At 47.5% G+C, this 27364-nt stretch overlaps 1 protein-coding gene and 1 long non-coding RNA gene across 6 annotated transcripts in view; one reads left to right on the plus strand and one right to left on the minus strand.

Moving 5' to 3' along the window:
* Window positions 1-14000: 14000 nt before the first annotated feature.
* LOC132395250 (alanine aminotransferase 2-like) overlaps window positions 14001-27364 on the minus strand; it is a 115887-nt gene continuing 102523 nt past the window's right edge. For all 5 annotated transcript variants that reach the window (XM_059971571.1, XM_059971574.1, XM_059971570.1 and 2 more), the window contains one exon: window positions 14001-14213. In XM_059971571.1, the coding sequence (XP_059827554.1) occupies window positions 14123-14213 (91 nt within the window). In that variant the 3' untranslated portion in view covers window positions 14001-14122. The remainder of the gene's footprint in view (window positions 14214-27364) is intronic.
* On the plus strand, window positions 14222-18725 carry LOC132395254 (uncharacterized). The gene is made up of 3 exons (XR_009512551.1): window positions 14222-15835; window positions 16913-17108; window positions 17599-18725. It is a non-coding gene; the product is annotated as an uncharacterized LOC132395254 (long non-coding RNA).

Genomic DNA, 27364 nt, shown 5'->3' on the forward strand with positions numbered 1-27364 from the left:
TAGATTAGGTGGATAGTGTCCTGGATGGCCCGTCCCGGGTTCGTGTGTGGACCACATGAGCCAGCACGGAATCCAGATGATCTATAATCGCTCGGGAAAATAGGAGAGATCATGGGCGCCAATTCTTTTTGCAACAGGGATCTCCCTTGTTTGGCAACAGAAATCTCCCTTGTTTGGCAACAGGGCTACAATTGCTCTACGTCAAGAGGGGGCGTCACACCCGAAGCCAGGATTTTCCCCAATAATCTGGTATAATCGGCCCCCGGGTATCCCAGAAGGCCCGGAGAAATTCCACTGCCAGTCAGCCCAGTCCCGGGGACTTGCCTCTCTGCAGCTGGTTGAGGGTATTGGCCAGCTCTCCAACGATGGTCAGCGGAGAACCTAGCCCCTCGGCACCTCCAGGACTGAGTGTATTCTCGCTACAGACGTCCGGCCAGAAGAGAGCCTCGGAAAAGGAATGGACTTGCGCCACAATTCTCTCCGGATCCGTGACGGAGGAGCCATCCTCTGCCAGCAACTCCATTAGCTGCCTGCAGACACCCCTCCCCTTCTCGAGAGTAGAAGGGCGAGGCATGGTCCAGATCCTTCAACATCTGGACCCACAACCTCACGTAGGAGCCTCAGGACCTCTCAAGCTGCAGGTGCCTCAGCGCCTCCTTCCTCCGCTGGTCACCATTGGTCAGGCCCAGCCGATCGATCCATGGGCATAGTCAGGCAGAACAGTCGAATGTGAGCTTTGCCCACATCCCCCGAGCCTCGGGGAAGGGAAGCTCATCTGCTCTGTTTCTCTGCTGAGTCCTCCAAAACTGACGGAGTGAATCCCGGAATCGGCCATCCTTCAGCAGCCGGTTATTGAAATGCCACCATGCGGGCAACACGCTGAGCTCCGGTGGTGGTCCAGCGTGCATCTGGAGCATGAAGGCGGCCGACAGCCGGGAGACGGCTTAACGAGCCTCCACCCTGGGGACAGGGTGAAGGACGCGACCCGGTCGAGGAAGTAACAAGCGGGGTGGACAAAGGAGAGGCAGCGGGTGTCATTTACTTGAGTTTCCAGAAGGCATTTGAAAAGGAGCCTCGCGTGAGGCTGCTTAAGATGAAGTCCAAAGGTGTTACAGGAAAGATATTGGCATAGACAGAGGGATGGCTGACAGGCAGGAGGCAGCGAGTGGGAATGAAAGGAGCCTTGTCTGTGACTAGTGCTGTTCCTCACGGGTCTGTATTGGGACTGCTGCTTTTCACATTGTTTGGCAATGAATTAGATAATGGAATTTATGGCTTTGTAGCAAAGTTTGCAGATCATACGAAAATAGGTGGAGGGGTTGAGGAAGCAATGGGATTGCAGCAGGACTTAAACTAATTGGAAAAATGGGAAGAAGTTGGCAGATGGAATGCAGTGTTGGAAATGTATGATAATGCATTTTGGTCAAAGGACCAATAGTGTAGACTAACATAGGACATAGAACAATACATCACAGTACAGGCCCTTTGGCCCACAATGTTGTGCTGACCCTTAAATCCTGCCTCCCATATAACCCCCCATCTTAAATTCCTCCATATACTTGTCTAGTAGTCTCTTAAACTTCACTAGTGTATCTGCCTCCACCACTGACTCAGGCAGTGCATTCCACACACTGGCCATTCTCTGAGTGAAAAACCTTCCTCTAATATCCCCCTTGAATTTTCCATTGCTTACCTTAAAGACACTACTATCTAAATGGAAGAAGATTCAAACATCAGAGGTGCAGAGTGACTTAGGAGTCCTCGTGCAAGACTCCCAGAAGGTTAATTCTGTGATAAGAAAGGCAAATGCAATATTGCCATTTATTTCAAGGGGAATAGAATATAAAAGCAAGGAGATAAAGTTTCTGTGCCTTTAGAACAGAGTTATGGAGGATTTTTTTTAAAGAGAGAGTACTGAGTCTGTGGATATGGTGAGAAGGCAGGTGTATGGGGTTGAATGGGATCCAGGATCCAGCACGATGAAATGGTGGAGCAGTCTCGATGGGCTGAATGGCCTAATTCTGCTCCTATGTCTTAAGGTCTTATAAATCAGGCTGCTTAACAAGTTATGAGACCATGATATTAGAAGGAAGTTTCTAGCATGGATACAGCAGTGGCTGATTGGCAGAAGGCAAAGAGTGGGAATAAAGGGAGCCTTTTCTGCCTGGCTGCTGGAGATGTGGTGTTCCACAGGGGTCTGTGTTGGGACCGATTCTTTTCACATTCTACGTCAATGATTTGGATGGTGGAATTGACGGCTTGGTTGCAAAGTTTGCAGATGATATCAAGATATATGAAAGGGCAGGTAGTTTTAAGAAAGTAGAGAGGCTACAGAAGGACTTGGACAGATTAAGAGAATGGGCAAGGAATTGGCAGATGGAATACTCTGTTGGGAAGCTATGCTCATGTTCTTTGGAAGAAGAAATAAAATAGTTGATGATTTTCTAAATGGAGAGAAAATAGAAAAAATGAGGTGCAAATAGAGGTGGAAGTCCTTGTGCAGGATTCCCTAGTTTGCAGGCTGAGTCTTTGGCAAGAAAGGCAATGGGATGTTTGCATTTATTTCAAGAGGTCTGGCATAGTTGAGACTGGTGGGGCCTCACTTGGATTATTGCCAACAGGTTTGGGCACGTTATAGAAACATAGAAAACCTACAGCACAATACAGGCCCTTCGGCCCACAAAGCTGTGCCAAACATGTCCTTACCTTAGAAATTACCCATAGCCTTCTATTTTTCTAAGCTCCATGTACCTATACAGGAGTCTCTTTAAAGACCCTATCGTATCCACCTCCACCACCGTCGCCGGCAGCCCATTCCACACAATCACCACTCTCTGAGTAAAAAACTTACTCCTGACATCTCCTCGGTACCCACTTCAAAGCACCTTAAAACTCTGCCCTCTCGTGCCAGCCATTTCAGCCCTGGGAAAAGCCTCTGACTATCCACACGATCAATGCCTCTATCATCTTATACACATCCCATCTTATCTCAGACAGAATGTGCTGAGACTGGAAAGGGTTCAAAGGAAATGTTTCCAAGATGAAACAGTTTGTCATCTGAAGTGTGTCTGATGGCCCAAGGCCTGTATTCTCTGGAATTCAGAAGAATGAAGGGTGACCTCACTGAAGGGTGAAAGGCTTTGATGGGGTGGATGTTCCTGAGATGGGAGAGTCTAAGACCAGAGGATACAGACTCAGAATAAAGGGGCGTCCTTTAGAATGGAAATGAGGAGGAATTTCTTTAGGCCAAGAGGGGTGAATCTGTGGAATTCTTTGCCACTGGCAGCTGTGAGGGCCAAGTTTTCCTGTATATTTAAGCAGAGATAGATAGGCTCTTGAGTGGTCTGGGCATGAAGGGATACATGGAGAAGGCAGGAGTTTGGGGCTGACAGGAAAATTGGATCAGCCGTGTTGCAATGTCACAAACACAAAGGAGCTGGTTGTGGACTACAGGAGGAATGGAGACAGGCTCACCCCTATTGACATCAATGGATCTGGGGCTGAGAGGGTGAACAGCTTTAAGTTCCTCAGAAAAAACATCATCGATGATCTCACGTGGTCCATACAACCAGTTGTATGATGAGAAAAGCATAACAGTGCCTCTTTCACCTCAGACGGTTGAAGAAGTTTGGTATGGGCCCCCAAATTCTAAGAACTTTCTATAGGGGCATGATTGAGAGCCTCCTGACTGGCTGCATCACTGCCTGGTTTGGGAACTGCACTTCCCTCAATCACAGGACTCTGCAGAGAGTGGTGCGGACAGCCCAGCGCATCTGTAGATGTGAACTTCCCACTATTCAGGACATTTACAAAGATAGGTGTGTAAAAAGGGCTGAAGGATCATTGGGGCATTACCAGAAGGATATTAATAAGGTTGAAAGAGTGCAGAGAAGGTTTACAAGGATGTTGCCGGGACTTGAGAAACTGAGTTACAGAGAAAGGTTGAATAGGTTAGATCTTTATTTGGAGATTTGATAGAGGTATATAAAATTATGATGGGTATAGATGGAGTGAATGCAAGCAGGCTTTTTCCACTGAGGCCAGGGGAGAAAAAAATCAGAGGATGTGGGCTAAGGGTGAAGGGGGAAAAGTTTAAAGGGAACATTATTGGGGGCTTCTTCACACAGAGAGTGGTGGGAGTGTGGAATGAGCTGCCAGATGAAGTGGTAAATGCAGGCTCACTTTTAACATTTAAGAAAAATTTGGACAGGTACATGGATGAGAGGTGTATGGAGGGATATGGGCGGGGTGCAGGTCAGTGGGCAGAAAAATGGTTCGGCACAGCCAAGAAGGGCCGAAGGGCCTGTTGCTGTGAGTGCAATGTTCTATGGTTCTATGGTACAATGGGACCTGAGTCACCCCAACCACAAACTGTTCCAGCTGTTACCATCCGGGAAACGGTACCGCAACATAAAAGCCAGGACCAACAGGCTCCGGGACAGCTCCTTCCACCAGACTGATTAATTCATGCTGACGCAACTGTATTTCTATGTTATATTGACTGTCCTGTTGGACATACTATTTATTACACATGCCTATAGATCGCACATTTGGACGGAGACGGAATGTAAAGATTTTTACTTCTCGTGTGTGTGAAGGATGTAAGTAATCAATTCAATTCAATTCAACCATCTCGTTATCCGACTCCCCCTCCTCATTGGCGCCATCAAATTCGTGAGGTGAGGTGACGGTCACGTTGTTTTCCCTTTCACTTTGCTCGCTCAGCGTCTCTGTGCAGTTACTCAGGCGCCCTTCTCTGGCTGCCTGTCTCCGGTCTTTCATCCCGTTACTGTCGGTGCTCTGGGTGATATTCAGGTTCGTACTCGTTGCCAACGTGTTGTGTCTGCGTAAACTACAAATCAATGAAATACCTAACGGCGCGATGCGGCAGGTGTATAACTCGTGTATTCGCGTCGGAGACAGGAGGGAGGGTGAGGGGGCAGGGAAGGGGATGGGGTAGAGGAGGGGGAGGAGAGAGGGGGTTTTGTTGTCGACACGGACGAATTGAGCAGAAGGGCCATTCTCTGTGTTCTGGGACTTTGTCACATTGGTAAAGCCTGACTTGGCCATGAAGAGAGGGGTCATCTCCCGCGGAACTGGCCAACGCCCGCCACCCTGCCTGGGAATACTGGTGACTGCTGCCCACATCCAGCCCCTCAGCCCCTTCAAGCTGGGAATACCAGGTGGGAGAGATGAACATTGACTCGGGACCCATGCCTTAGACCATAAAACATAGGAGCAGGACAAGGCCATTCAGCCCATCGAGTCTGCCCCACCATTCCATCATGGCCGAACCCAGATCCCACTCAACCCCGTACACCCGCCTTCTCTCCATATCCTTTGATGCTCTGACGATCAGGAAACAATCAACTTCCACGTTAAATATACTCAGGGATTTGGCCTCCACTGCAGTCTGTGACAGAGCTTCCACAGATTTACTATTCTCCAGAGAAAAAAATCCCTCATTACCTCTGTTCTAAAGGGTTGCCCCTCAGTTCTGGATACCCCACCAGAGGAATCATCCTCTCCACATCCACCCTGTCTAGTCCTTTCAACATCTGGTAGGTTTCAATGCAATTTCCCTGCATTCTTTTAAATTCCAGTGAGTACAGGCCCAAAGCTGCCAAACACTCCTCCCATGTTAACCCCTTCACTCCCGGAATCATCCTCGTGAACCTCCTCTGGACTCTCTCCAATGACAATGCATCCTTTCTGAGATATCGGACCCAAAACGGTTGACAATATTCCAAGTGCAACCTGACTTGAGTCTTATAAAGCCTCAGCATTATCTCCTTGCTTTCATATTCCATTCCCCTTGAAATAAATGGCAACGTCACATTTGTCTTTACCACACTCAACCTGTAAATTAACCTTCCGGGAGTCTTGCACGAGGACTCCTAAGTACCTCTTCACCTCTGATGTTTGAACCTTCTCCCCATTTAAATAATAGTCCGTACTATTGTTCCTTTTACCAAAATACATTGTCATCTATTTCCCAACTCTGTATTCCATCTACCACTTTATTTGCCTATTCTTCCAATTTGTCTAAGTCCTGCTGGAATCGCATTGCTTCCTTAGTGCTACCTATCCCTCCACCTCTCTGTGTATCATCCTCAACCTTTGCCACAAAGCCATCAATTCCAGTATCTAAATATTGACAAACAATGTGAAAAGCAGCGGGCCCAATACTGACCCCTGAGGAACACCACTATTCATTGACAGCCAACCAGAAAAGCCCCCTTTTATTCCCACTCGCTGCCTCCTGCCTCTATCCATGCCAGTGTCTTTCCTATAATGCCATGGGATTTTATCTTGTTAGCCAACCTGCCTGTCGCTAAGCACCTGTCCATGACAGCATTGGTAGAAGTGACCACTGCACAGTATTTGTGAAGACTAAATCCCATCTCCACATTGAAGAAACCCCTCCACTGCGTCGTGTGGCACTACCACCGTGCTAAATGGGATAGACTTCAAACAGATCTGGCGGCCCAAGACTGGGCATCTGTGAGGTACTGTGGGCCATCAGCAGCAGAATTGTACTCAACAACAATCTGTCACCTCAAGGCCTGGCATATCCCCCACTCTAACATTACCACCAGGCCAGGGGATCAACCCTGGTTCAATGAAGAGTGCAAGAGGGCATGCCGAGAACACCAGGTGTCCCTCAATATGAGGCGTCACCCTGGTGAAGCCACAATACAGGACGACTTGCATGCCAAACACCATTAGCAGCAAGTAATCGACAGAACTAAGTGGTCCCACAACCAACGGATCAGATCTAAGCTCTGTAGTCCTGCCAATCCAGCTGTGAATGGTGGTGAGCAATGGTGGTTGTGGTGGTTGGAGGTCAATGGTCTCATCCTCAGGACATCACTGCAGGAGTTCCTCAGGGAAGTGTCCTAGGACCAACCATCTTCAGCTGCTTCATCAATGACCTTCCTTCCATCAGAAGTTCAGAGGAGGGGATGTTTGTGGATGACTGCACAATGTTCTGAACCATTCGTGACTCCTCAGATAGTGAAGCAGTTCATATCCAAATGTAGCAGGACCTGGACAATATCCAGGCTTGGGCTGACAACTGGTAAGTAACGGTCGAGCCTCGTAATTGCCAGGCAATGACCATCTCCAATGAGAGAGGCTCTAACCATCATCCCTTGACGTTCACTGAATCCCCTACTATCAACACCCTGGAAGGTTGCCACTGACAGGAAACTGAACTGGTTTAGCCATACAAACACCAGAGCAGGTGAAAGGCTGGGAACCCAGTAATGTGTAACTCACCTCCTGACTCCGCAAACCCTGTCCACCAACTACAAGGCTCGGGTCAGGAGTGTAATGGAATACTGGCCACTCGCAGCTCCATCAACACTCAAGAAGCTTGACACCATCCAGTACAAGGCAGCCCCTTCCACAAACATCCAACCCCTCCACCATCGACAAACAGTTGCAGCAGTGTGTACAGTCTACAAGATGCACTGCAACAACACAAAGTTCTCAAAGCAGCACCTTCCAGACCCACAGCCATGACCATCTAGAAAGACAAGAACAGCAGAAAGCTGGGAACACCACCACTTGGAAATCCCCTTCCAAATCACTCACCATCCCGACTTGGAAACATATCACCGTCCTTCATTGTCACTGGGTCAAAATCATGGAATTCCCACACCTCAAGGCAGCTCATCACCACCTTCTCAAAGGCAACTAGGGATGGGCAATAAATGCTGGCTTAGCTGGTAACACCCACATCCCGTAAATGATTTTTTTAAAAAAATGTGTGGCACTTTATCAAATGCCTTCTGAAAATCCAAGTAAAAGACATCCACTGCCTCTCCTTTGTCCACCCTGGTTGCCTCCAAGTACCCCAAAACCTCATTGTTAATAATAGACATCAACACTTTCTAGCCACTGAGGTTAAGCTAACTGGCCTATCAGTTCCTTCCTTTTGTGCTCAACCCTTCTTAAAGAACGGAGTGGCATTTGCAATTTTCCATTCCTCCTGGACCATGCCAGAATCAAGTGACTCTTGGAAGATCATGACCAATGCATCCATTATCTCTTCAGCAACCTCTCTCAGGACTCTGGGATGTCGTCCATCTGGCCCAAGTGATTTATCCACCTTAAGACCTTTCAGTTTGCCTGCCACTTTTCCTTTGTAATCGCAATGTCACTCACTCCTGCTCCCTGACAGTCACAGATCTCTGGCACACTGCTCGTGTCTTCCACAGTGAATTGAGATGCAAAGTACCCATTAAGTTCATCTGCCATTTCTTTGTCCCCCATTACTACCTCACCAGCATCATTTTCCAATGCCCAATATCAACTCTCACCTTCCTTTTACCCTTTATATAACTGGAAAAATTTTGGTATCCTGCCTCATATTTTGGCTCGTTTGTTCTCACATTTCATCTTTTCCTTTCCTATAGTTTTTTTTAGTTGCCCTTTGGTGGATTTTAAAAGCTTCCCAATCATCCAACTTCCCACTCACTTTTGCTAATGTCCTTCCCTTGGCTTTTATGCAGTCCTTACCTTTCCTTGTCAGCCATGGTTGCCTCCCCCTGCCATTGGAGCACTTCTTCCTCTGTGGGACATACTCATTCTGCAACTCGGAACTAGTCCCCGAAACTTCAGCCATCCCTGCTCTGCCATCATCCCCACCAGTATCCTCCTCCAGTCCACCTGGGCAAGCCATACTCTCATGCCTCTGTATTTCCCTTTATTCCATTACAATTCCATTACATATGACAAGCTTCTCCCTCTCAAATTACAGTATGAATTCAATCACTGCCTCCGAAGGGTTCCTTCACACAACATCTGAGTGATTGCACAACACCTAGTCAAAGATAGCCTTTTTCCCCAAGAAGGCTCAAGCACAAGCTGCTCTAAAAGGACATCTCGTAGGCATACAACAAATTCCCTCTCTTGAGATTTGACACCACCCTGATTTTCCCAATCCCTTGTATATTGAAGTCCCCCCTTTATAATTGTGACATTATCCATATTATATGCTTTTTCCAGCTCCTTGTGTAATCTCAACCCTACATCATGGCTACTATTTGGAGGCCTATAAATGATTCCTATAATGGTATTTTTTACCCTTGCAGTTTCTTAACTCCACCCACAAAAATTCAACATTCTCTGACCCCATGTCACCTCTCTCTAAAGATGTAATTCCATCTCTTACCGACAGAGCCACACCATTGCCTACGCCTTCCTGCCTGTCCTTTCCATACAAAGTATATCCTTTGATGTGAAGCTGCAAACTGTGGTCTTCTTTCAGCCACAACTCAGTGATACAAAAAAGGTCATACAAACTAATCTCTAATTACGCCATCAGTTTGTCCACCTTATTCTGAATGCTCATGCATTTAAATACAACACCTTTAGTCCTGCATTCTTCATCCTTTTGAATTTTGCCTCTGTGATACAATTTAACTCTCTCCCTGCCTGCATTTGTACTCAATCATTGGCTTGTCCCCCTTGGATTCAAGTGTAACCCATCCTTAGATGGGCATCATTATCAGTGTGAAACAGATGAACCGAAAGGTTATTTCTGTGCTGTCTGACTCGACGGTTTTACTCAATGTCATGTCCAATGTTGGACCACATGGTTTCATTCAATGCAATGTCTGATGGAGGACTGGATGGTTTCAGTCAATGCCATGTCCGATGTAGGACTGGATGGTTTCACTCAATGCCATGTCCGATGCAGGACTGGATGATTTGACTCAATGCCATGTCCGATGCAGGACTGGATGGTTTCAGTCAATGCCATGTCCGATGCAGGACTGGATGGTTTGACTCAATGCCATGTCCGATGCAGGACTGGATGGTTTCAGTCAATGCCATGTCCGATGCAGGACTGGATGGTTTCAGTCAATGCCATGTCCGATGCAGGACTGGATGGTTTCAGTCAATGCCATGTCCGATGCAGGACTGGATGGTTTCAGTCAATGCCATGTCCGATGCAGGACTGGATGGTTTCAGTCAATGCCATGTCCGATGCAGGACTGGATGGTTTCAGTCAATGCCATGTCCGATGCAGGACTGGATGGTTTCAGTCAATGCCATGTCCGATGCAGGACTGGATGGTTTCAGTCAATGCCATGTCCGATGAAGGACTGGATGGTTTGACTCAATGCCATGTCCGATGCAGGACTGGATGCTTTCAGTCAATGCCATGTCCGATGGAGGACTGGATGATTTGACTCAATGCCATGTCCGATGTCGGACTGGATGGTTTGACTCAATGCCATGTCCGATGTCGGACTGGATGGTTTGACTCAATGCCATGTCCGATGTCGGACTGGATGGTTTGACTCAATGCCATGTCTGATGTCGGACTGGATGGTTTGACTCAATGCCATGTCTGATGTCGGACTGGATGGTTTGACTCAATGCCATGTCTGATGTCGGACTGGATGGTTTCAATCAATGCAACATCTGATGTCAGACTGGATGATTTGACTCAATGCCATGTCTGATGTTGGACTGGATGGTTTAACTCAATGCCATGTCCGATGTAGGACTGGATGGTTTGACTCAATGCCATGTCTGATGTCGGACTGGATGGTTTCAATCAATGCAATGTCTGATGTCAGACTGGATGATTTGACTCAATGCCATGTCAGATGTAGAACTGGATGGTTTAACTCAATGCCATGTCCGATGTAGGACTGGATGGTTTCACTCAATGCCATGTCCGATGGAGGACTGGATGATTTGACTCAATGCCATGTCCGATGTCGGACTGGATGGTTTGACTCAATGCCATGTCCGATGTCGGACTGGATGGTTTGACTCAATGCCATGTCCGATGTCGGACTGGATGGTTTGACTCAATGCCATGTCTGATGTCGGACTGGATGGTTTGACTCAATACCATGTCTGATGTCGGACTGGATGGTTTGACTCAATGCCATGTCTGATGTCGGACTGGATGGTTTCAATCAATGCAACGTCTGATGTCAGACTGGATGATTTGACTCAATGCCATGTCTGATGTTGGACTGGATGGTTTAACTCAATGCCATGTCCGATGTAGGACTGGATGGTTTGACTCAATGCCATGTCTGATGTCGGACTGGATGGTTTCAATCAATGCAATGTCTGATGTCAGACTGGATGATTTGACTCAATGCCATGTCAGATGTCGGACTGGATGGTTTAACTCAATGCCATGTCCGATGTAGGACTGGATGGTTTCAGTCAATGCAATGTCTGATGTCGGACTGGATGGTTTCACTCAATGCCATGTCCGATGTCGGACTGGATGATTTGACTCAATGCCATGTCTGATGTCGGACTGGATGATTTGACTCAATGCCATGTCCGATGGAGGACTGGATGATTTGACTCAATGCCATGTCTGATGTCGGACTGGATGATTTGACTCAATGCCATGTCTGATGTAGGACTGGATGGTTTGACTCAATGCCATGTCTGATGTCGGACTGGATGGTTTGACTCAATGCCATGTCCGATGTCGGACTGGATGGTTTGACTCAATGCCATGTCTGATGTCGGACTGGATGGTTTGACTCAATGCCATGTCTGATGTCGGACTGGATGGTTTGACTCAATGCCATGTCTGATGTCGGACTGGATGGTTTCAATCAATGCAACGTCTGATGTCAGACTGGATGATTTGACTCAATGCCATGTCTGATGTTGGACTGGATTGTTTAACTCAATGCCATGTCCGATGTCGGACTGGATGGTTTGACTCAATGCCATGTCCGATGTCGGACTGGATGGTTTGACTCAATGCCATGTCTGATGTCGGACTGGATGGTTTGACTCAATGCCATGTCTGATGTCGGACTGGATGGTTTGACTCAATGCCATGTCTGATGTCGGACTGGATGGTTTCAATCAATGCAACGTCTGATGTCAGACTGGATGATTTGACTCAATGCCATGTCTGATGTTGGACTGGATGGTTTAACTCAATGCCATGTCCGATGTAGGACTGGATGGTTTGACTCAATGCCATGTCTGATGTCGGACTGGATGGTTTCAATCAATGCAATGTCTGATGTCAGACTGGATGATTTGACTCAATGCCATGTCAGATGTCGGACTGGATGGTTTAACTCAATGCCATGTCCGATGTAGGACTGGATGGTTTCAATCAATGCAATGTCTGATGTCAGACTGGATGGTTTCACTCAATGCCATGTCCGATGTCGGACTGGATGATTTGACTCAATGCCATGTCCGATGGAGGACTGGATGATTTGACTCAATGCCATGTCTGATGTCGGACTGGATGATTTGACTCAATGCCATGTCCGATGTCGGACTGGATGGTTTCACTCAATGCCATGTCCGATATCGGACTGGATGGTTTGACTCAATGCCATGTCTGATGTCGGACTGGATGGTTTCAGTCAATGCAATGTCTGATGTCGGACTGGATGGTTTCACTCAATGCCATGTCCGATGTCGGACTGGATGATTTGACTCAATGCCATGTCTGATGTCGGACTGGATGATTTGACTCAATGCCATGTCCGATGGAGGACTGGATGATTTGACTCAATGCCATGTCTGATGTCGGACTGGATGATTTGACTCAATGCCATGTCCGATGTAGGACTGGATGGTTTCAGTCAATGCCATGTCCGATGTCGGACTGGATGGTTTCACTCAATGCCATGTCCGATGTAGGACTGGATGGTTTCACTCAATGCCATGTCCGATGTAGGACTGGATGGTTTCACTCAATGCCATGTCCGATGGAGGATCTGATGGCTTTACTCAATAACATAGCTGATGAAGGACAGTGTGCCAAGCACCTTCACCACCGACTATCTGTGTTTGTTTTCGGGTTACTGTGTGCCTGCTGCTTGTCGCCTCTCGGTTGTAAAACATTCTATCATCGGAGACAGGGCAGGGAGGGTTTGGTTTGGTATGCTTTCTGTTTTCCCTGCACGGCTGCTGGCTGGCACAAACCACAGCAACATTCTGGACCGCTGAGAATCGCCCGCAGTTGCTGACTGAGCAACAATATCAAAGGGAATCGATGAATGCAGCAAAAATTGACAAAGCTGTTGCCGGGACCGGAGGACCTGAATTTTAGGGAAAGATTGAATAGGTTGGGACTTTATTCCTCAAAATGGAGAAGATTGAGGGGAGATTTGATGGAGGTACACAAAATTATGAGGGTAAATGCAAGCAGGGTTTTCCCATAGAAGTCAGGTGGGACTACAACCGGAGGTCATGGGTTAAGGGTGAAAGGTGAATTTTTTTAAGGGGAAACTTCTTTACTCAGAGGGTGGTGAGAGTGTGGGATGAGCTGTTAGTGGAAGTGTGATTGTTTGCAACATATATATTCATTCATTCTTTTGTGTTCCTATTTACTTATTTTCTTAGCAATAGCACATGGTAAACAGTTCCTTCCAGTCTACCGAAGCCACACAGCAGAATTCCACTCGTGAACAATTAACCTGCTGACGTGCATGTTGCTGGAATGTGGAAGGAAACTGGAGCACCAAGTGGTCATTGGAAGAACAAGCCAATTCCTTACAGACGGAGGTGGGAATTGAATCCAGGTTGGTGGCACTGTAAGGCGTTACAGTAACCGCAAAGCCACCAGGCCACCCTACGCTCCAAAGTTTGGACAAATATATAGATGGGAGGGGTATGGAAGGCTATGGCCCAGTTGTGGGTACGAGACAAACTAAGACTTTCAAACAAGCTAGATGAACTCAGCAGGCCGGGCAGCATCTGTTGAAATGAGCAGTCAACGTTTCGGGCCGAGACCCTTCGTTAGGACTCAACCTGAAACGTTGACTGCTCATTTCAACAGATGCTGCCTGACCTGCTGAGTTCATCCAGCTTTTTTGTACGTGTTGATTTGACCACAGCATCTGCAGTGTATTTTGTGGAGACTAAGAGTTTGGCAGGAACTCGATGGGCCGAAAGGCCTGTTTCTGTGCTAGGCTGTTCTATGACTCTAGATGGGGCTGTGTTGGTAATGCTATAGTGAAAACCACCAACAATGTGTACATAGTTTATTGCAGGTAGGTGTGGGCAATCAGTGCACTGGGCAGGTCAGAGACAGGCAAGTCCCATTCCCAGGTTGGCTGGTGGTTTCGACGCCCGTTCCCAGTCCTGGCGTTCAGGAGAACTCGGCTATGAACCGCTGGTGGAAATCCGCGATCTTCTCCAGGGCAAGCGTCAGGTCCTCCATGGGAAGGGCAAAGGTCATTCTGGATGGACAACAGAGAGATGGACAACATTGGGTTACACAATGCTGGAGGAACTTACGGGTGGAGGGTTAAAGTTTTGTTTTAGATTAAAGATAGAGGGGAGATGGCCAGCATAAAGATTAGATTAGCATTAGACTGACGGTGGGAGGGAGATGGCCAGTATAAAGATTAGATTAGTATTGGACCAGCGGTGGGAGGGAGGTGGCCAGCATAAAGATTAGATTAGTTTTGGACCAACGGTGGGAGGGAGGTGGCCAGTATAAAGATTAGATTAGTTTTGGATTGACGGTGGGAGGGAGCTGGCCAGCATAAAGATTAGATTAGTTTTGGACCAACGGTGGGAGGGAGGTGGCCAGTATAAAGATTAGATTAGCATGAGACTGACGGTGGGAGGGAGATGGCCAGCATAAAGATTAGATTAGTTTTGGACCAACGGTGGGAGGGAGGTGGCCAGCATAAAGATTAGATTAGCATTAGACTGACGGTGGGAGGGAGATGGCCAGCATAAAGATTAGATTAGTTTTGGACTGACGGTGGGAGGGAGATGGCCAGTATAAAGATTAGATTAGTTTTGGACCAACGGTGGGAGGGAGGTGGCCAGCATAAAGATTAGATTAGCATTAGACTGACGGTGGGAGGGAGGTGGCCAGCATAAAGATTAGATTAGCATTAGACTGACGGTGGGAGGGAGGTGGCCAGCATAAAGATTAGATTAGCATTAGACTGACGGTGGGAGGGAGGTGGCCAGCATAAAGATTAGATTAGCATTAGACTGACGATGGGAGGGAGGTGGCCAGCATAAAGATTAGATTAGCATTAGACTGACGGTGGGAGGGAGGTGGCCAGCATAAAGATTAGATTAGTTTTGGACTGACGGTGGGAGGAAAGTGGCCAGCATAAAGATTAGATTAGCATTAGACTGACGGTGGGAGGGAGGTGGCCAGCATAAAGATTAGATTAGCATTAGACTGACGGTGGGAGGGAGGTGGCCAGCATAAAGATTAGATTAGTTTTGAACTGACGGTGGGAGGGAGATGGCCAGCATAAAGATTAGATTAGCATTAGACTGACGGTGGGAGGGAGGTGGCCAGCATAAAGATTAGATTAGCATTAGACTCACGGTGGGAGGGAGATGGCCAGCATAAAGATTAGATTAGTTTTGGACTGACGGTGGGAGGGAGGTGGCCAGCATAAAGATTAGATTAGTTTTGGACTGACGGTGGGAGGGAGGTGGCCAGCATAAAGATTAGATTAGTTTTGGACTGACGGTGGGAGGGAGGTGGCCAGCATAAAGATTAGATTAGCATTAGACTGACGGTGGGAGGGAGATGGCCAGTATAAAGATTAGATTAGCATTAGACTGACGGTGGGAGGGAGGTGGCCAGTATAAAGATTAGATTAGTTTTGGACCAACGGTGGGAGGGAGATGGCCAGCATAAAGATTAGATTAGTTTTGGACCAACGGTGGGAGGGAGGTGGCCAGCATAAAGATTAGATTAGTTTTGGACCAACGGTGGGAGGGAGCTGGCCAGCATAAAGATTAGATTAGTTTTGGACCAACGGTGGGAGGGAAGTGGACAGCATAAAGATTAGATTAGTTTTGGACCAACGGTGGGAGGGAGGTGGCCAGTATAAAGATTAGATTAGTTTTGGACCAACGGTGGGAGGGAGGTGACCAGTATAAAGATTAGTTTAGTTTTGGACCAACGGTGGGAGGGAGGTGGCCAGCATAAAGATTAGATTAGTTTTGGACTGACGGTGGGAGGGAGATGGCCAGCATAAAATTAGATTAGTTTTGGACTGACGGTCGGAGGGTAGTGGCCAGCATAAAGATTAGATTAGCATTAGACTGACGGTGGGAGGGAGGTGGCCAGCATAAAGATTAGATTAGCATTAGACTGACGGTGGGAGGGAGGTGGCCAGCATAAAGATTAGATTAGCATTAGACTCACGGTGGGAGGGAGATGGCCAGCATAAAGATTAGATTAGTTTTGGACTGACGGTGGGAGGGAGGTGGCCAGCATAAAGATTAGATTAGTTTTGGACTGATGGTGGGAGGGAGATGGCCAGCATAAAGATTAGATTAGCATTAGACTGACGGTGGGAGGGAGGTGGCCAGCATAAAGATTAGATTAGCATTAGACTCACGGTGGGAGGGAGATGGCCAGCATAAAGATTAGATTAGTTTTGGACTAACGGTGGGAGGGAGGTGGCCAGCATAAAGATTAGATTAGTTTTGGACTGACGGTGGGAGGGAGGTGGCCAGCATAAAGATTAGATTAGTTTTGGACTGACGGTGGGAGGGAGGTGGCCAGCATAAAGATTAGATTAGCATTAGACTGACGGTGGGAGGGAGATGGCCAGTATAAAGATTAGATTAGCATTAGACTGACGGTGGGAGGGAGGTGGCCAGTATAAAGATTAGACTAGTTTTGGACCAACGGTGGGAGGGAGATGGCCAGCATAAAGATTAGATTAGTTTTGGACCAACGGTGGGAGGGAGGTGGCCAGCATAAAGATTAGATTAGTTTTGGACCAACGGTGGGAGGGAGGTGGCCAGCATAAAGATTAGATTAGTTTTGGACCAACGGTGGGAGGGAGGTGGCCAGCATAAAGATTAGATTAGTTTTGGACCAACGGTGGGAGGGAGGTGGCCAGCATAAAGATTAGATTAGTTTTGGACCAACGGTGGGAGGGAGCTGGCCAGCATAAAGATTAGATTAGTTTTGGACCAACGGTGGGAGGGAAGTGGACAGCATAAAGATTAGATTAGTTTTGGACCAACGGTGGGAGGGAGGTGGCCAGTATAAAGATTAGATTAGTTTTGGACCAACGGTGGGAGGGAGGTGACCAGTATAAAGATTAGTTTAGTTTTGGACCAACGGTGGGAGGGAGGTGGCCAGCATAAAGGTTAGATTACTTTTGGACTGACGGTGGGAGGGAGATGGCCAGTATAAAGATTAGATTAGCATTAGACTGATGGTGGGAGGGAGGTGGCCAGCATAAAGATTAGATTAGCATTAGACTGATGGTGGGAGGGAGATGGCCAGCATAAAGATTAGATTAGTTTTGGACTGACGGTGGGAGGGAAGTGGCCAGCATAAAGATTAGATTAGCATTAGACTGACGGTGGGAGGGAGGTGGCCAGCATAAAGATTAGATTAGCATTAGACTGATGGTGGGAGGGAGATGGCCAGCATAAAGATTAGATTAGTTTTGGACTGACGGTGGGAGGGAAGTGGCCAGCATAAAGATTAGATTAGCATTAGACTGACGGTGGGAGGGAGGTGGCCAGCATAAAGATTAGATTAGCATTAGACTCACGGTGGGAGGGAGATGGCCAGCATAAAGATTAGATTAGTTTTGGACTGACGGTGGGAGGGAGGTGGCCAGCATAAAGATTAGATTAGTTTTGGACTGACGGTGGGAGGGAGATGGCCAGCATAAAGATTAGATTAGCATTAGACTGACGGTGGGAGGGAGGTGGCCAGCATAAAGATTAGATTAGCATTAGACTCACGGTGGGAGGGAGATGGCCAGCATAAAGATTAGATTAGTTTTGGACTGACGGTGGGAGGGAGATGGCCAGCATAAAGATTAGATTAGTTTTGGACTGACGGTGGGAGGGAGGTGGCCAGCATAAAGATTAGATTAGTTTTGGACTGACGGTGGGAGGGAGGTGGCCAGCATAAAGATTAGATTAGCATTAGACTGATGGTGGGAGGGAGATGGCCAGTATAAAGATTAGATTAGCATTAGACTGACGGTGGGAGGGAGGTGGCCAGTATAAAGATTAGATTAGTTTTGGACCAACGGTGGGAGGGAGGTGGCCAGTATAAAGATTAGATTAGCATTAGACTGACGGTGGGAGGGAGGTGGCCAGTATAAAGATTAGATTAGTTTTGGACCAACGGTGGGAGGGAGATGGCCAGCATAAAGTTTAGATTAGTTTTGGACCAACGGTGGGAGGGAGGTGGCCAGTATAAAGATTAGATTAGTTTTGGACCAACGGTGGGAGGGAGGTGGCCAGTATAAAGATTAGTTTAGTTTTGGACCAACGGTGGGAGGGAGGTGGCCAGCATAAAGATTAGATTAGTTTTGGACCAACGGTGGGAGGGAGGTGGCCAGCATAAAGATTAGATTAGCATTAGACTGACGGTGGGAGGGAGATGGCCAGCATAAAGATTAGATTAGTTTTGGACCAACAGTGGGAGGGAGGTGGCCAGCATAAAGATTAGATTAGCATTAGACTGACGGTGGGAGGGAGGTGGCCAGCATAAAGATTAGATTAGCATTAGACTGACGGTGGGAGGGAGATGGCCAGCATAAAGATTAGATTAGCATTAGACTGACGGTGGGAGGGAGGTGGCCAGCATAAAGATTAAATTAGCATTAGACTGACGGTGGGAGGGAGGTGGCCAGCATAAAGATTAGATTAGCATTAGACTGACGGTGGGAGGGAGGTGGCCAGTATAAAGATTAGATTAGCATTAGACTGACTGTGGGAGGGAGATGGCCAGTATAAAGATTAGATTAGCATTAGACTGACGGTGGGAGGGAGATGGCCAGCATAAAGATTAGATTAGTTTTGGACTGACGGTGGGAGGGAGGTGGCCAGCATAAAGATTAGATTAGTTTTGGACCAACGGTGGGAGGGAGGTGGCCAGCATAAAGATTAGATTAGCATTAGACTGACGGTGGGAGGGAGATGGCCAGCATAAAGATTAGATTAGTTTTGGACTTACGGTGGGAGGGAGGTGGCCAGCATAAAGATTAGATTAGGATTAGACTGACGGTGGGAGGGAGGTGGCCAGCATAAAGATTAGATTAGCATTAGACTGACGGTGGGAGGGAGATGGCCAGCATAAAGATTAGATTAGTTTTGGACTGACGGTGGGAGGGAGGTGGCCAGCATAAAGATTAGATTAGCATTAGACGGACGGTGGGAGGGAGATGGCCAGTATAAAGATTAGATTAGTTTTGGACCAACGGTGGGAGGGAGGTGGCCAGCATAAAGATTAGATTAGCATTAGACTGACGGTGGGAGGGAGGTGGCCAGCATAAAGATTAGATTAGCATTAGACTCACGGTGGGAGGGAGATGGCCAGCATAAAGATTAGATTAGTTTTGGACTGACGGTGGGAGGGAGGTGGCCAGCATAAAGATTAGATTAGTTTTGGACTGACGGTGGGAGGGAGATGGCCAGCATAAAGATTAGATTAGCATTAGACTGACGGTGGGAGGGAGGTGGCCAGCATAAAGATTAGATTAGCATTAGACTCACGGTGGGAGGGAGATGGCCAGCATAAAGATTAGATTAGTTTTGGACTGACGGTGGGAGGGAGGTGGCCAGCATAAAGATTAGATTAGTTTTGGACTGACGGTGGGAGGGAGGTGGCCAGCATAAAGATTAGATTAGTTTTGGACTGACGGTGGGAGGGAGGTGGCCAGCATAAAGATTAGATTAGCATTAGACTGACGGTGGGAGGGAGATGGCCAGTATAAAGATTAGATTAGCATTAGACTGACGGTGGGAGGGAGGTGGCCAGTATAAAGATTAGATTAGTTTTGGACCAACGGTGGGAGGGAGATGGCCAGCATAAAGATTAGATTAGTTTTGGACCAACGGTGGGAGGGAGGTGGCCAGCATAAAGATTAGATTAGTTTTGGACCAACGGTGGGAGGGAGGTGGCCAGCATAAAGATTAGATTAGTTTTGGACCAACGGTGGGAGGGAGGTGGCCAGCATAAAGATTAGATTAGTTTTGGACCAACGGTGGGAGGGAGGTGGCCAGCATAAAGATTAGATTAGTTTTGGACCAACGGTGGGAGGGAGCTGGCCAGCATAAAGATTAGATTAGTTTTGGACCAACGGTGGGAGGGAAGTGGACAGCATAAAGATTAGATTAGTTTTGGACCAACGGTGGGAGGGAGGTGGCCAGTATAAAGATTAGATTAGTTTTGGACCAACGGTGGGAGGGAGGTGACCAGTATAAAGATTAGTTTAGTTTTGGACCAACGGTGGGAGGGAGGTGGCCAGCATAAAGGTTAGATTAGTTTTGGACTGACGGTGGGAGGGAGATGGCCAGTATAAAGATTAGATTAGCATTAGACTGATGGTGGGAGGGAGGTGGCCAGCATAAAGATTAGATTAGCATTAGACTGATGGTGGGAGGGAGATGGCCAGCATAAAGATTAGATTAGTTTTGGACTGACGGTGGGAGGGAAGTGGCCAGCATAAAGATTAGATTAGCATTAGACTGACGGTGGGAGGGAGGTGGCCAGCATAAAGATTAGATTAGCATTAGACTCACGGTGGGAGGGAGATGGCCAGCATAAAGATTAGATTAGTTTTGGACTGACGGTGGGAGGGAGGTGGCCAGCATAAAGATTAGATTAGTTTTGGACTGACGGTGGGAGGGAGATGGCCAGCATAAAGATTAGATTAGCATTAGACTGACGGTGGGAGGGAGGTGGCCAGCATAAAGATTAGATTAGCATTAGACTCACGGTGGGAGGGAGATGGCCAGCATAAAGATTAGATTAGTTTTGGACTGACGGTGGGAGGGAGGTGGCCAGCATAAAGATTAGATTAGTTTTGGACTGACGGTGGGAGGGAGGTGGCCAGCATAAAGATTAGATTAGTTTTGGACTGACGGTGGGAGGGAGGTGGCCAGCATAAAGATTAGATTAGCATTAGACTGATGGTGGGAGGGAGATGGCCAGTATAAAGATTAGATTAGCATTAGACTGACGGTGGGAGGGAGGTGGCCAGTATAAAGATTAGATTAGTTTTGGACCAACGGTGGGAGGGAGGTGGCCAGTATAAAGATTAGATTAGCATTAGACTGACGGTGGGAGGGAGGTGGCCAGTATAAAGATTAGATTAGTTTTGGACCAACGGTGGGAGGGAGATGGCCAGCATAAAGTTTAGATTAGTTTTGGACCAACGGTGGGAGGGAGGTGGCCAGTATAAAGATTAGATTAGTTTTGGACCAACGGTGGGAGGGAGGTGGCCAGTATAAAGATTAGTTTAGTTTTGGACCAACGGTGGGAGGGAGGTGGCCAGCATAAAGATTAGATTAGTTTTGGACCAACGGTGGGAGGGAGGTGGCCAGCATAAAGATTAGATTAGCATTAGACTGACGGTGGGAGAGAGATGGCCAGCATAAAGATTAGATTAGTTTTGGACCAACAGTGGGAGGGAGGTGGCCAGCATAAAGATTAGATTAGCATTAGACTGACGGTGGGAGGGAGGTGGCCAGCATAAAGATTAGATTAGCATTAGACTGACGGTGGGAGGGAGATGGCCAGCATAAAGATTAGATTAGCATTAGACTGACGGTGGGAGGGAGGTGGCCAGCATAAAGATTAAATTAGCATTAGACTGACGGTGGGAGGGAGGTGGCCAGCATAAAGATTAGATTAGCATTAGACTGACGGTGGGAGGGAGGTGGCCAGTATAAAGATTAGATTAGCATTAGACTGACTGTGGGAGGGAGATGGCCAGTATAAAGATTAGATTAGCATTAGACTGACGGTGGGAGGGAGATGGCCAGCATAAAGATTAGATTAGTTTTGGACTGACGGTGGGAGGGAGGTGGCCAGCATAAAGATTAGATTAGTTTTGGACCAACGGTGGGAGGGAGGTGGCCAGCATAAAGATTAGATTAGCATTAGACTGACGGTGGGAGGGAGATGGCCAGCATAAAGATTAGATTAGTTTTGGACTTACGGTGGGAGGGAGGTGGCCAGCATAAAGATTAGATTAGGATTAGACTGACGGTGGGAGGGAGGTGGCCAGCATAAAGATTAGATTAGCATTAGACTGACGGTGGGAGGGAGATGGCCAGCATAAAGATTAGATTAGTTTTGGACTGACGGTGGGAGTGAGGTGGCCAGCATAAAGATTAGATTAGCATTAGACTGACGGTGGGAGGGAGATGGCCAGTATAAAGATTAGATTAGTTTTGGACCAACGGTGGGAGGGAGGTGGCCAGCATAAAGATTAGATTAGCATTAGACTGACGGTGGGAGGGAGGTGGCCAGCATAAAGATTAGATTAGCATTAGACTCACGGTGGGAGGGAGATGGCCAGCATAAAGATTAGATTAGTTTTGGACTGACGGTGGGAGGGAGGTGGCCAGCATAAAGATTAGATTAGTTTTGGACTGACGGTGGGAGGGAGATGGCCAGCATAAAGATTAGATTAGCATTAGACTGACGGTGGGAGGGAGGTGGCCAGCATAAAGATTAGATTAGCATTAGACTCACGGTGGGAGGGAGATGGCCAGCATAAAGATTAGATTAGTTTTGGACTGACGGTGGGAGGGAGGTGGCCAGCATAAAGATTAGATTAGTTTTGGACTGACGGTGGGAGGGAGGTGGCCAGCATAAAGATTAGATTAGTTTTGGACTGACGGTGGGAGGGAGGTGGCCAGCATAAAGATTAGATTAGCATTAGACTGACGGTGGGAGGGAGATGGCCAGTATAAAGATTAGATTAGCATTAGACTGACGGTGGGAGGGAGGTGGCCAGTATAAAGATTAGATTAGTTTTGGACCAACGGTGGGAGGGAGATGGCCAGCATAAAGATTAGATTAGTTTTGGACCAACGGTGGGAGGGAGGTGGCCAGCATAAAGATTAGATTAGTTTTGGACCAACGGTGGGAGGGAGGTGGCCAGCATAAAGATTAGATTAGTTTTGGACCAACGGTGGGAGGGAGGTGGCCAGCATAAAGATTAGATTAGTTTTGGACCAACGGTGGGAGGGAGGTGGCCAGCATAAAGATTAGATTAGTTTTGGACCAACGGTGGGAGGGAGCTGGCCAGCATAAAGATTAGATTAGTTTTGGACCAACGGTGGGAGGGAAGTGGACAGCATAAAGATTAGATTAGTTTTGGACCAACGGTGGGAGGGAGGTGGCCAGTATAAAGATTAGATTAGTTTTGGACCAACGGTGGGAGGGAGGTGACCAGTATAAAGATTAGTTTAGTTTTGGACCAACGGTGGGAGGGAGGTGGCCAGCATAAAGATTAGATTAGTTTTGGACTGACGGTGGGAGTGAGATGGCCAGTATAAAGATTAGATTAGCATTAGACTGATGGTGGGAGGGAGGTGGCCTGCATAAAGATTAGATTAGCATTAGACTGATGGTGGGAGGGAGATGGCCAGCATAAAGATTAGATTAGTTTTGGACTGACGGTGGGAGGGAAGTGGCCAGCATAAAGATTAGATTAGCATTAGACTGACGGTGGGAGGGAGGTGGCCAGCATAAAGATTAGATTAGCATTAGACTGACGGTGGGAGGGAGGTGGCCAGCATAAAGATTAGATTAGCATTAGACTCACGGTGGGAGGGAGATGGCCAGCATAACGATTAGATTAGTTTTGGACTGACGGTGGGAGGGAGGTGGCCAGCATAAAGATTAGATTAGTTTTGGACTGACGGTGGGAGGGAGATGGCCAGCATAAAGATTAGATTAGCATTAGACTGACGGTGGGTGGGAGGTGGCCAGCATAAAGATTAGATTAGCATTAGACTCACGGTGGGAGGGAGATGGCCAGCATAAAGATTAGATTAGTTTTGGACTGACGGTGGGAGGGAGGTGGCCAGCATAAAGATTAGATTAGTTTTGGACTGACGGTGGGAGGGAGGTGGCCAGCATAAAGATTAGATTAGTTTTGGACTGACGGTGGGAGGGAGGTGGCCAGCATAAAGATTAGATTAGCATTAGACTGACGGTGGGAGGGAGATGGCCAGTATAAAGATTAGATTAGCATTAGACTGACGGTGGGAGGGAGGTGGCCAGTATAAAGATTAGATTAGTTTTGGACCAACGGTGGGAGGGAGATGGCCAGCATAAAGATTAGATTAGTTTTGGACCAACGGTGGGAGGGAGGTGGCCAGCATAAAGATTAGATTAGTTTTGGACCAACGGTGGGAGGGAGGTGGCCAGCATAAAGATTAGATTAGTTTTGGACCAACGGTGGGAGGGAGGTGGCCAGCATAAAGATTAGATTAGTTTTGGACCAATGGTGGGAGGGAGGTGGCCAGCATAAAGATTAGATTAGTTTTGGACCAACGGTGGGAGGGAGCTGGCCAGCATAAAGATTAGATTAGTTTTGGACCAACGGTGGGAGGGAGATGGCCAGCATAAAGATTAGATTAGCATTAGACTGACGGTGGGAGGGAGGTGGCCAGCATAAAGATTAGATTAGCATTAGACTCACGGTGGGAGGGAGATGGCCAGCATAAAGATTAGATTAGTTTTGGACTGACGGTGGGAGTGAGGTGGCCAGCATAAAGATTAGATTAGTTTTGGACTGACGGTGGGAGGGAGGTGGCCAGCATAAAGATTAGATTAGTTTTGGACTGACGGTGGGAGGGAGGTGGCCAGCATAAAGATTAGATTAGCATTAGACTGACGGTGGGAGGGAGATGGCCAGTATAAAGATTAGATTAGCATTAGACTGACGGTGGGAGGGAGGTGGCCAGTATAAAGATTAGATTAGTTTTGGACCAACGGTGGGAGGGAGATGGCCAGCATAAAGATTAGATTAGTTTTGGACCAACGGTGGGAGGGAGGTGGCCAGCATAAAGATTAGATTAGTTTTGGACCAACGGTGGGAGGGAGGTGGCCAGCATAAAGATTAGATTAGTTTTGGACCAACGGTGGGAGGGAGGTGGCCAGCATAAAGATTAGATTAGTTTTGGACCAACGGTAGGAGGGAGCTGGCCAGCATAAAGATTAGATTAGTTTTGGACCAACGGTGGGAGGGAAGTGGACAGCATAAAGATTAGATTAGTTTTGGACCAACGGTGGGAGGGAGGTGGCCAGTATAAAGATTAGATTAGTTTTGGACCAACGGTGGGAGGGAGGTGACCAGTATAAAGATTAGTTTAGTTTTGGACCAACGGTGGGAGGGAGGTGGCCAGCATAAAGATTAGATTAGTTTTGGACTGACGGTGGGAGGGAGATGGCCAGTATAAAGATTAGATTAGCATTAGACTGATGGTGGGAGGGAGGTGGCCAGCATAAAGATTAGATTAGCATTAGACTGATGGTGGGAGGGAGATGGCCAGCATAAAGATTAGATTAGTTTTGGACTGACGGTGGGAGGGAAGTGGCCAGCATAAAGATTAGATTAGCATTAGACTGACGGTGGGAGGGAGGTGGCCAGCATAAAGATTAGATTAGCATTAGACTGACGGTGGGAGGGAGGTGGCCAGCATAAAGATTAGATTAGCATTAGACTCACGGTGGGAGGGAGATGGCCAGCATAAAGATTAGATTAGTTTTGGACTGACGGTGGGAGGGAGGTGGCCAGCATAAAGATTAGATTAGTTTTGGACTGACGGTGGGAGGGAGATGGCCAGCATAAAGATTAGATTAGCATTAGACTGACGGTGGGAGGGAGGTGGCCAGCATAAAGATTAGATTAGCATTAGACTCACGGTGGGAGGGAGATGGCCAGCATAAAGATTAGATTAGTTTTGGACTGAACGTGGGAGGGAGGTGGCCAGCATAAAGATTAGATTAGTTTTGGACTGACGGTGGGAGGGAGGTGGCCAGCATAAAGATTAGATTAGCATTAGACTGATGGTGGGAGCGAGATGGCCAGTATAAAGATTAGATTAGCATTAGACTGACGGTGGGAGGGAGGTGGCCAGTATAAAGATTAGATTAGTTTTGGACCAACGGTGGGAGGGAGGTGGCCAGTATAAAGATTAGTTTAGTTTTGGACCAACGGTGGGAGGGAGGTGGCCAGCATAAAGATTAGATTAGTTTTGGACCAACGGTGGGAGGGAGGTGGCCAGCATAAAGATTAGATTAGCATTAGACTGACGGTGGGAGGGAGATGGCCAGCATAAAGATTAGATTAGTTTTGGACCAACAGTGGGAGGGAGGTGGCCAGCATAAAGATTAGATTAGCATTAGACTGACGGTGGGAGGGAGGTGGCCAGCATAAAGATTAGATTAGCATTAGACTGACGGTGGGAGGGAGATGGCCAGCATAAAGATTAGATTAGCATTACACTGACGGTGGGAGGGAGGTGGCCAGCATAAAGATTAGATTAGCATTAGACTGACGGTGGGAGGGAGGTGGCCAGCATAAAGATTAGATTAGCATTAGACTGACGGTGGGAGGGAGGTGGCCAGTATAAAGATTAGATTAGCATTAGACTGACTGTGGGAGGGAGATGGCCAGTATAAAGATTAGATTAGTTTTGGACTGACGGTGGGAGGGAGGTGGCCAGCATAAAGATTAGGTTAGTTTTGGACTGACGGTGGGAGGGAGGTGGCCAGCATAAAGATTAGATTAGTTTTGGACTGACGGTGGGAGGGAGGTGGCCAGCATAAAGATTAGATTAGCATTAGACTGACGGTGGGAGGGAGATGGCCAGTATAAAGATTAGATTAGCATTAGACTGACGGTGGGAGGGAGGTGGCCAGTATAAAGATTAGATTAGCATTAGACTGACGGTGGGAGGGAGGTGGCCAGTATAAAGATTAGATTAGTTTTGGACCAACGGTGGGAGGGAGATGGCCAGCATAAAGATTAGATTAGTTTTGGACCAACGGTGGGAGGGAGGTGGCCAGCATAAAGATTAGATTAGTTTTGGACCAACGGTGGGAGGGAGGTGGCCAGCATAAAGATTAGATTAGTTTTGGACCAACGGTGGGAGGGAGGTGGCCAGCATAAAGATTAGATTAGTTTTGGACCAACGGTGGGAGGGAGGTGGCCAGCATAAAGATTAGATTTGTTTTGGACCAACGGTGGGAGGGAGCTGGCCAGCATAAAGATTAGATTAGTTTTGGACCAACGGTGGGAGGGAAGTGGACAGCATAAAGATTAGATTAGTTTTGGATCAACGGTGGGAGGGAGGTGGCCAGTATAAAGATTAGATTAGTTTTGGACCAACGGTGGGAGGGAGGTGACCAGTATAAAGATTAGTTTAGTTTTGGACCAACGGTGGGAGGGAGGTGGCCAGCATAAAGATTAGATTAGTTTTGGACTGACGGTGGGAGGGAGATGGCCAGTATAAAGATTAGATTAGCATTAGACTGATGGTGGGAGGGAGGTGGCCAGCATAAAGATTAGATTAGCATTAGACTGATGGTGGGAGGGAGATGGCCAGCATAAAG

The sequence above is a fragment of the Hypanus sabinus genome, chromosome 6 (assembly GCF_030144855.1).
Source record: "Hypanus sabinus isolate sHypSab1 chromosome 6, sHypSab1.hap1, whole genome shotgun sequence".
In the NCBI taxonomy this organism is placed as follows: domain Eukaryota; kingdom Metazoa; phylum Chordata; class Chondrichthyes; order Myliobatiformes; family Dasyatidae; genus Hypanus; species Hypanus sabinus.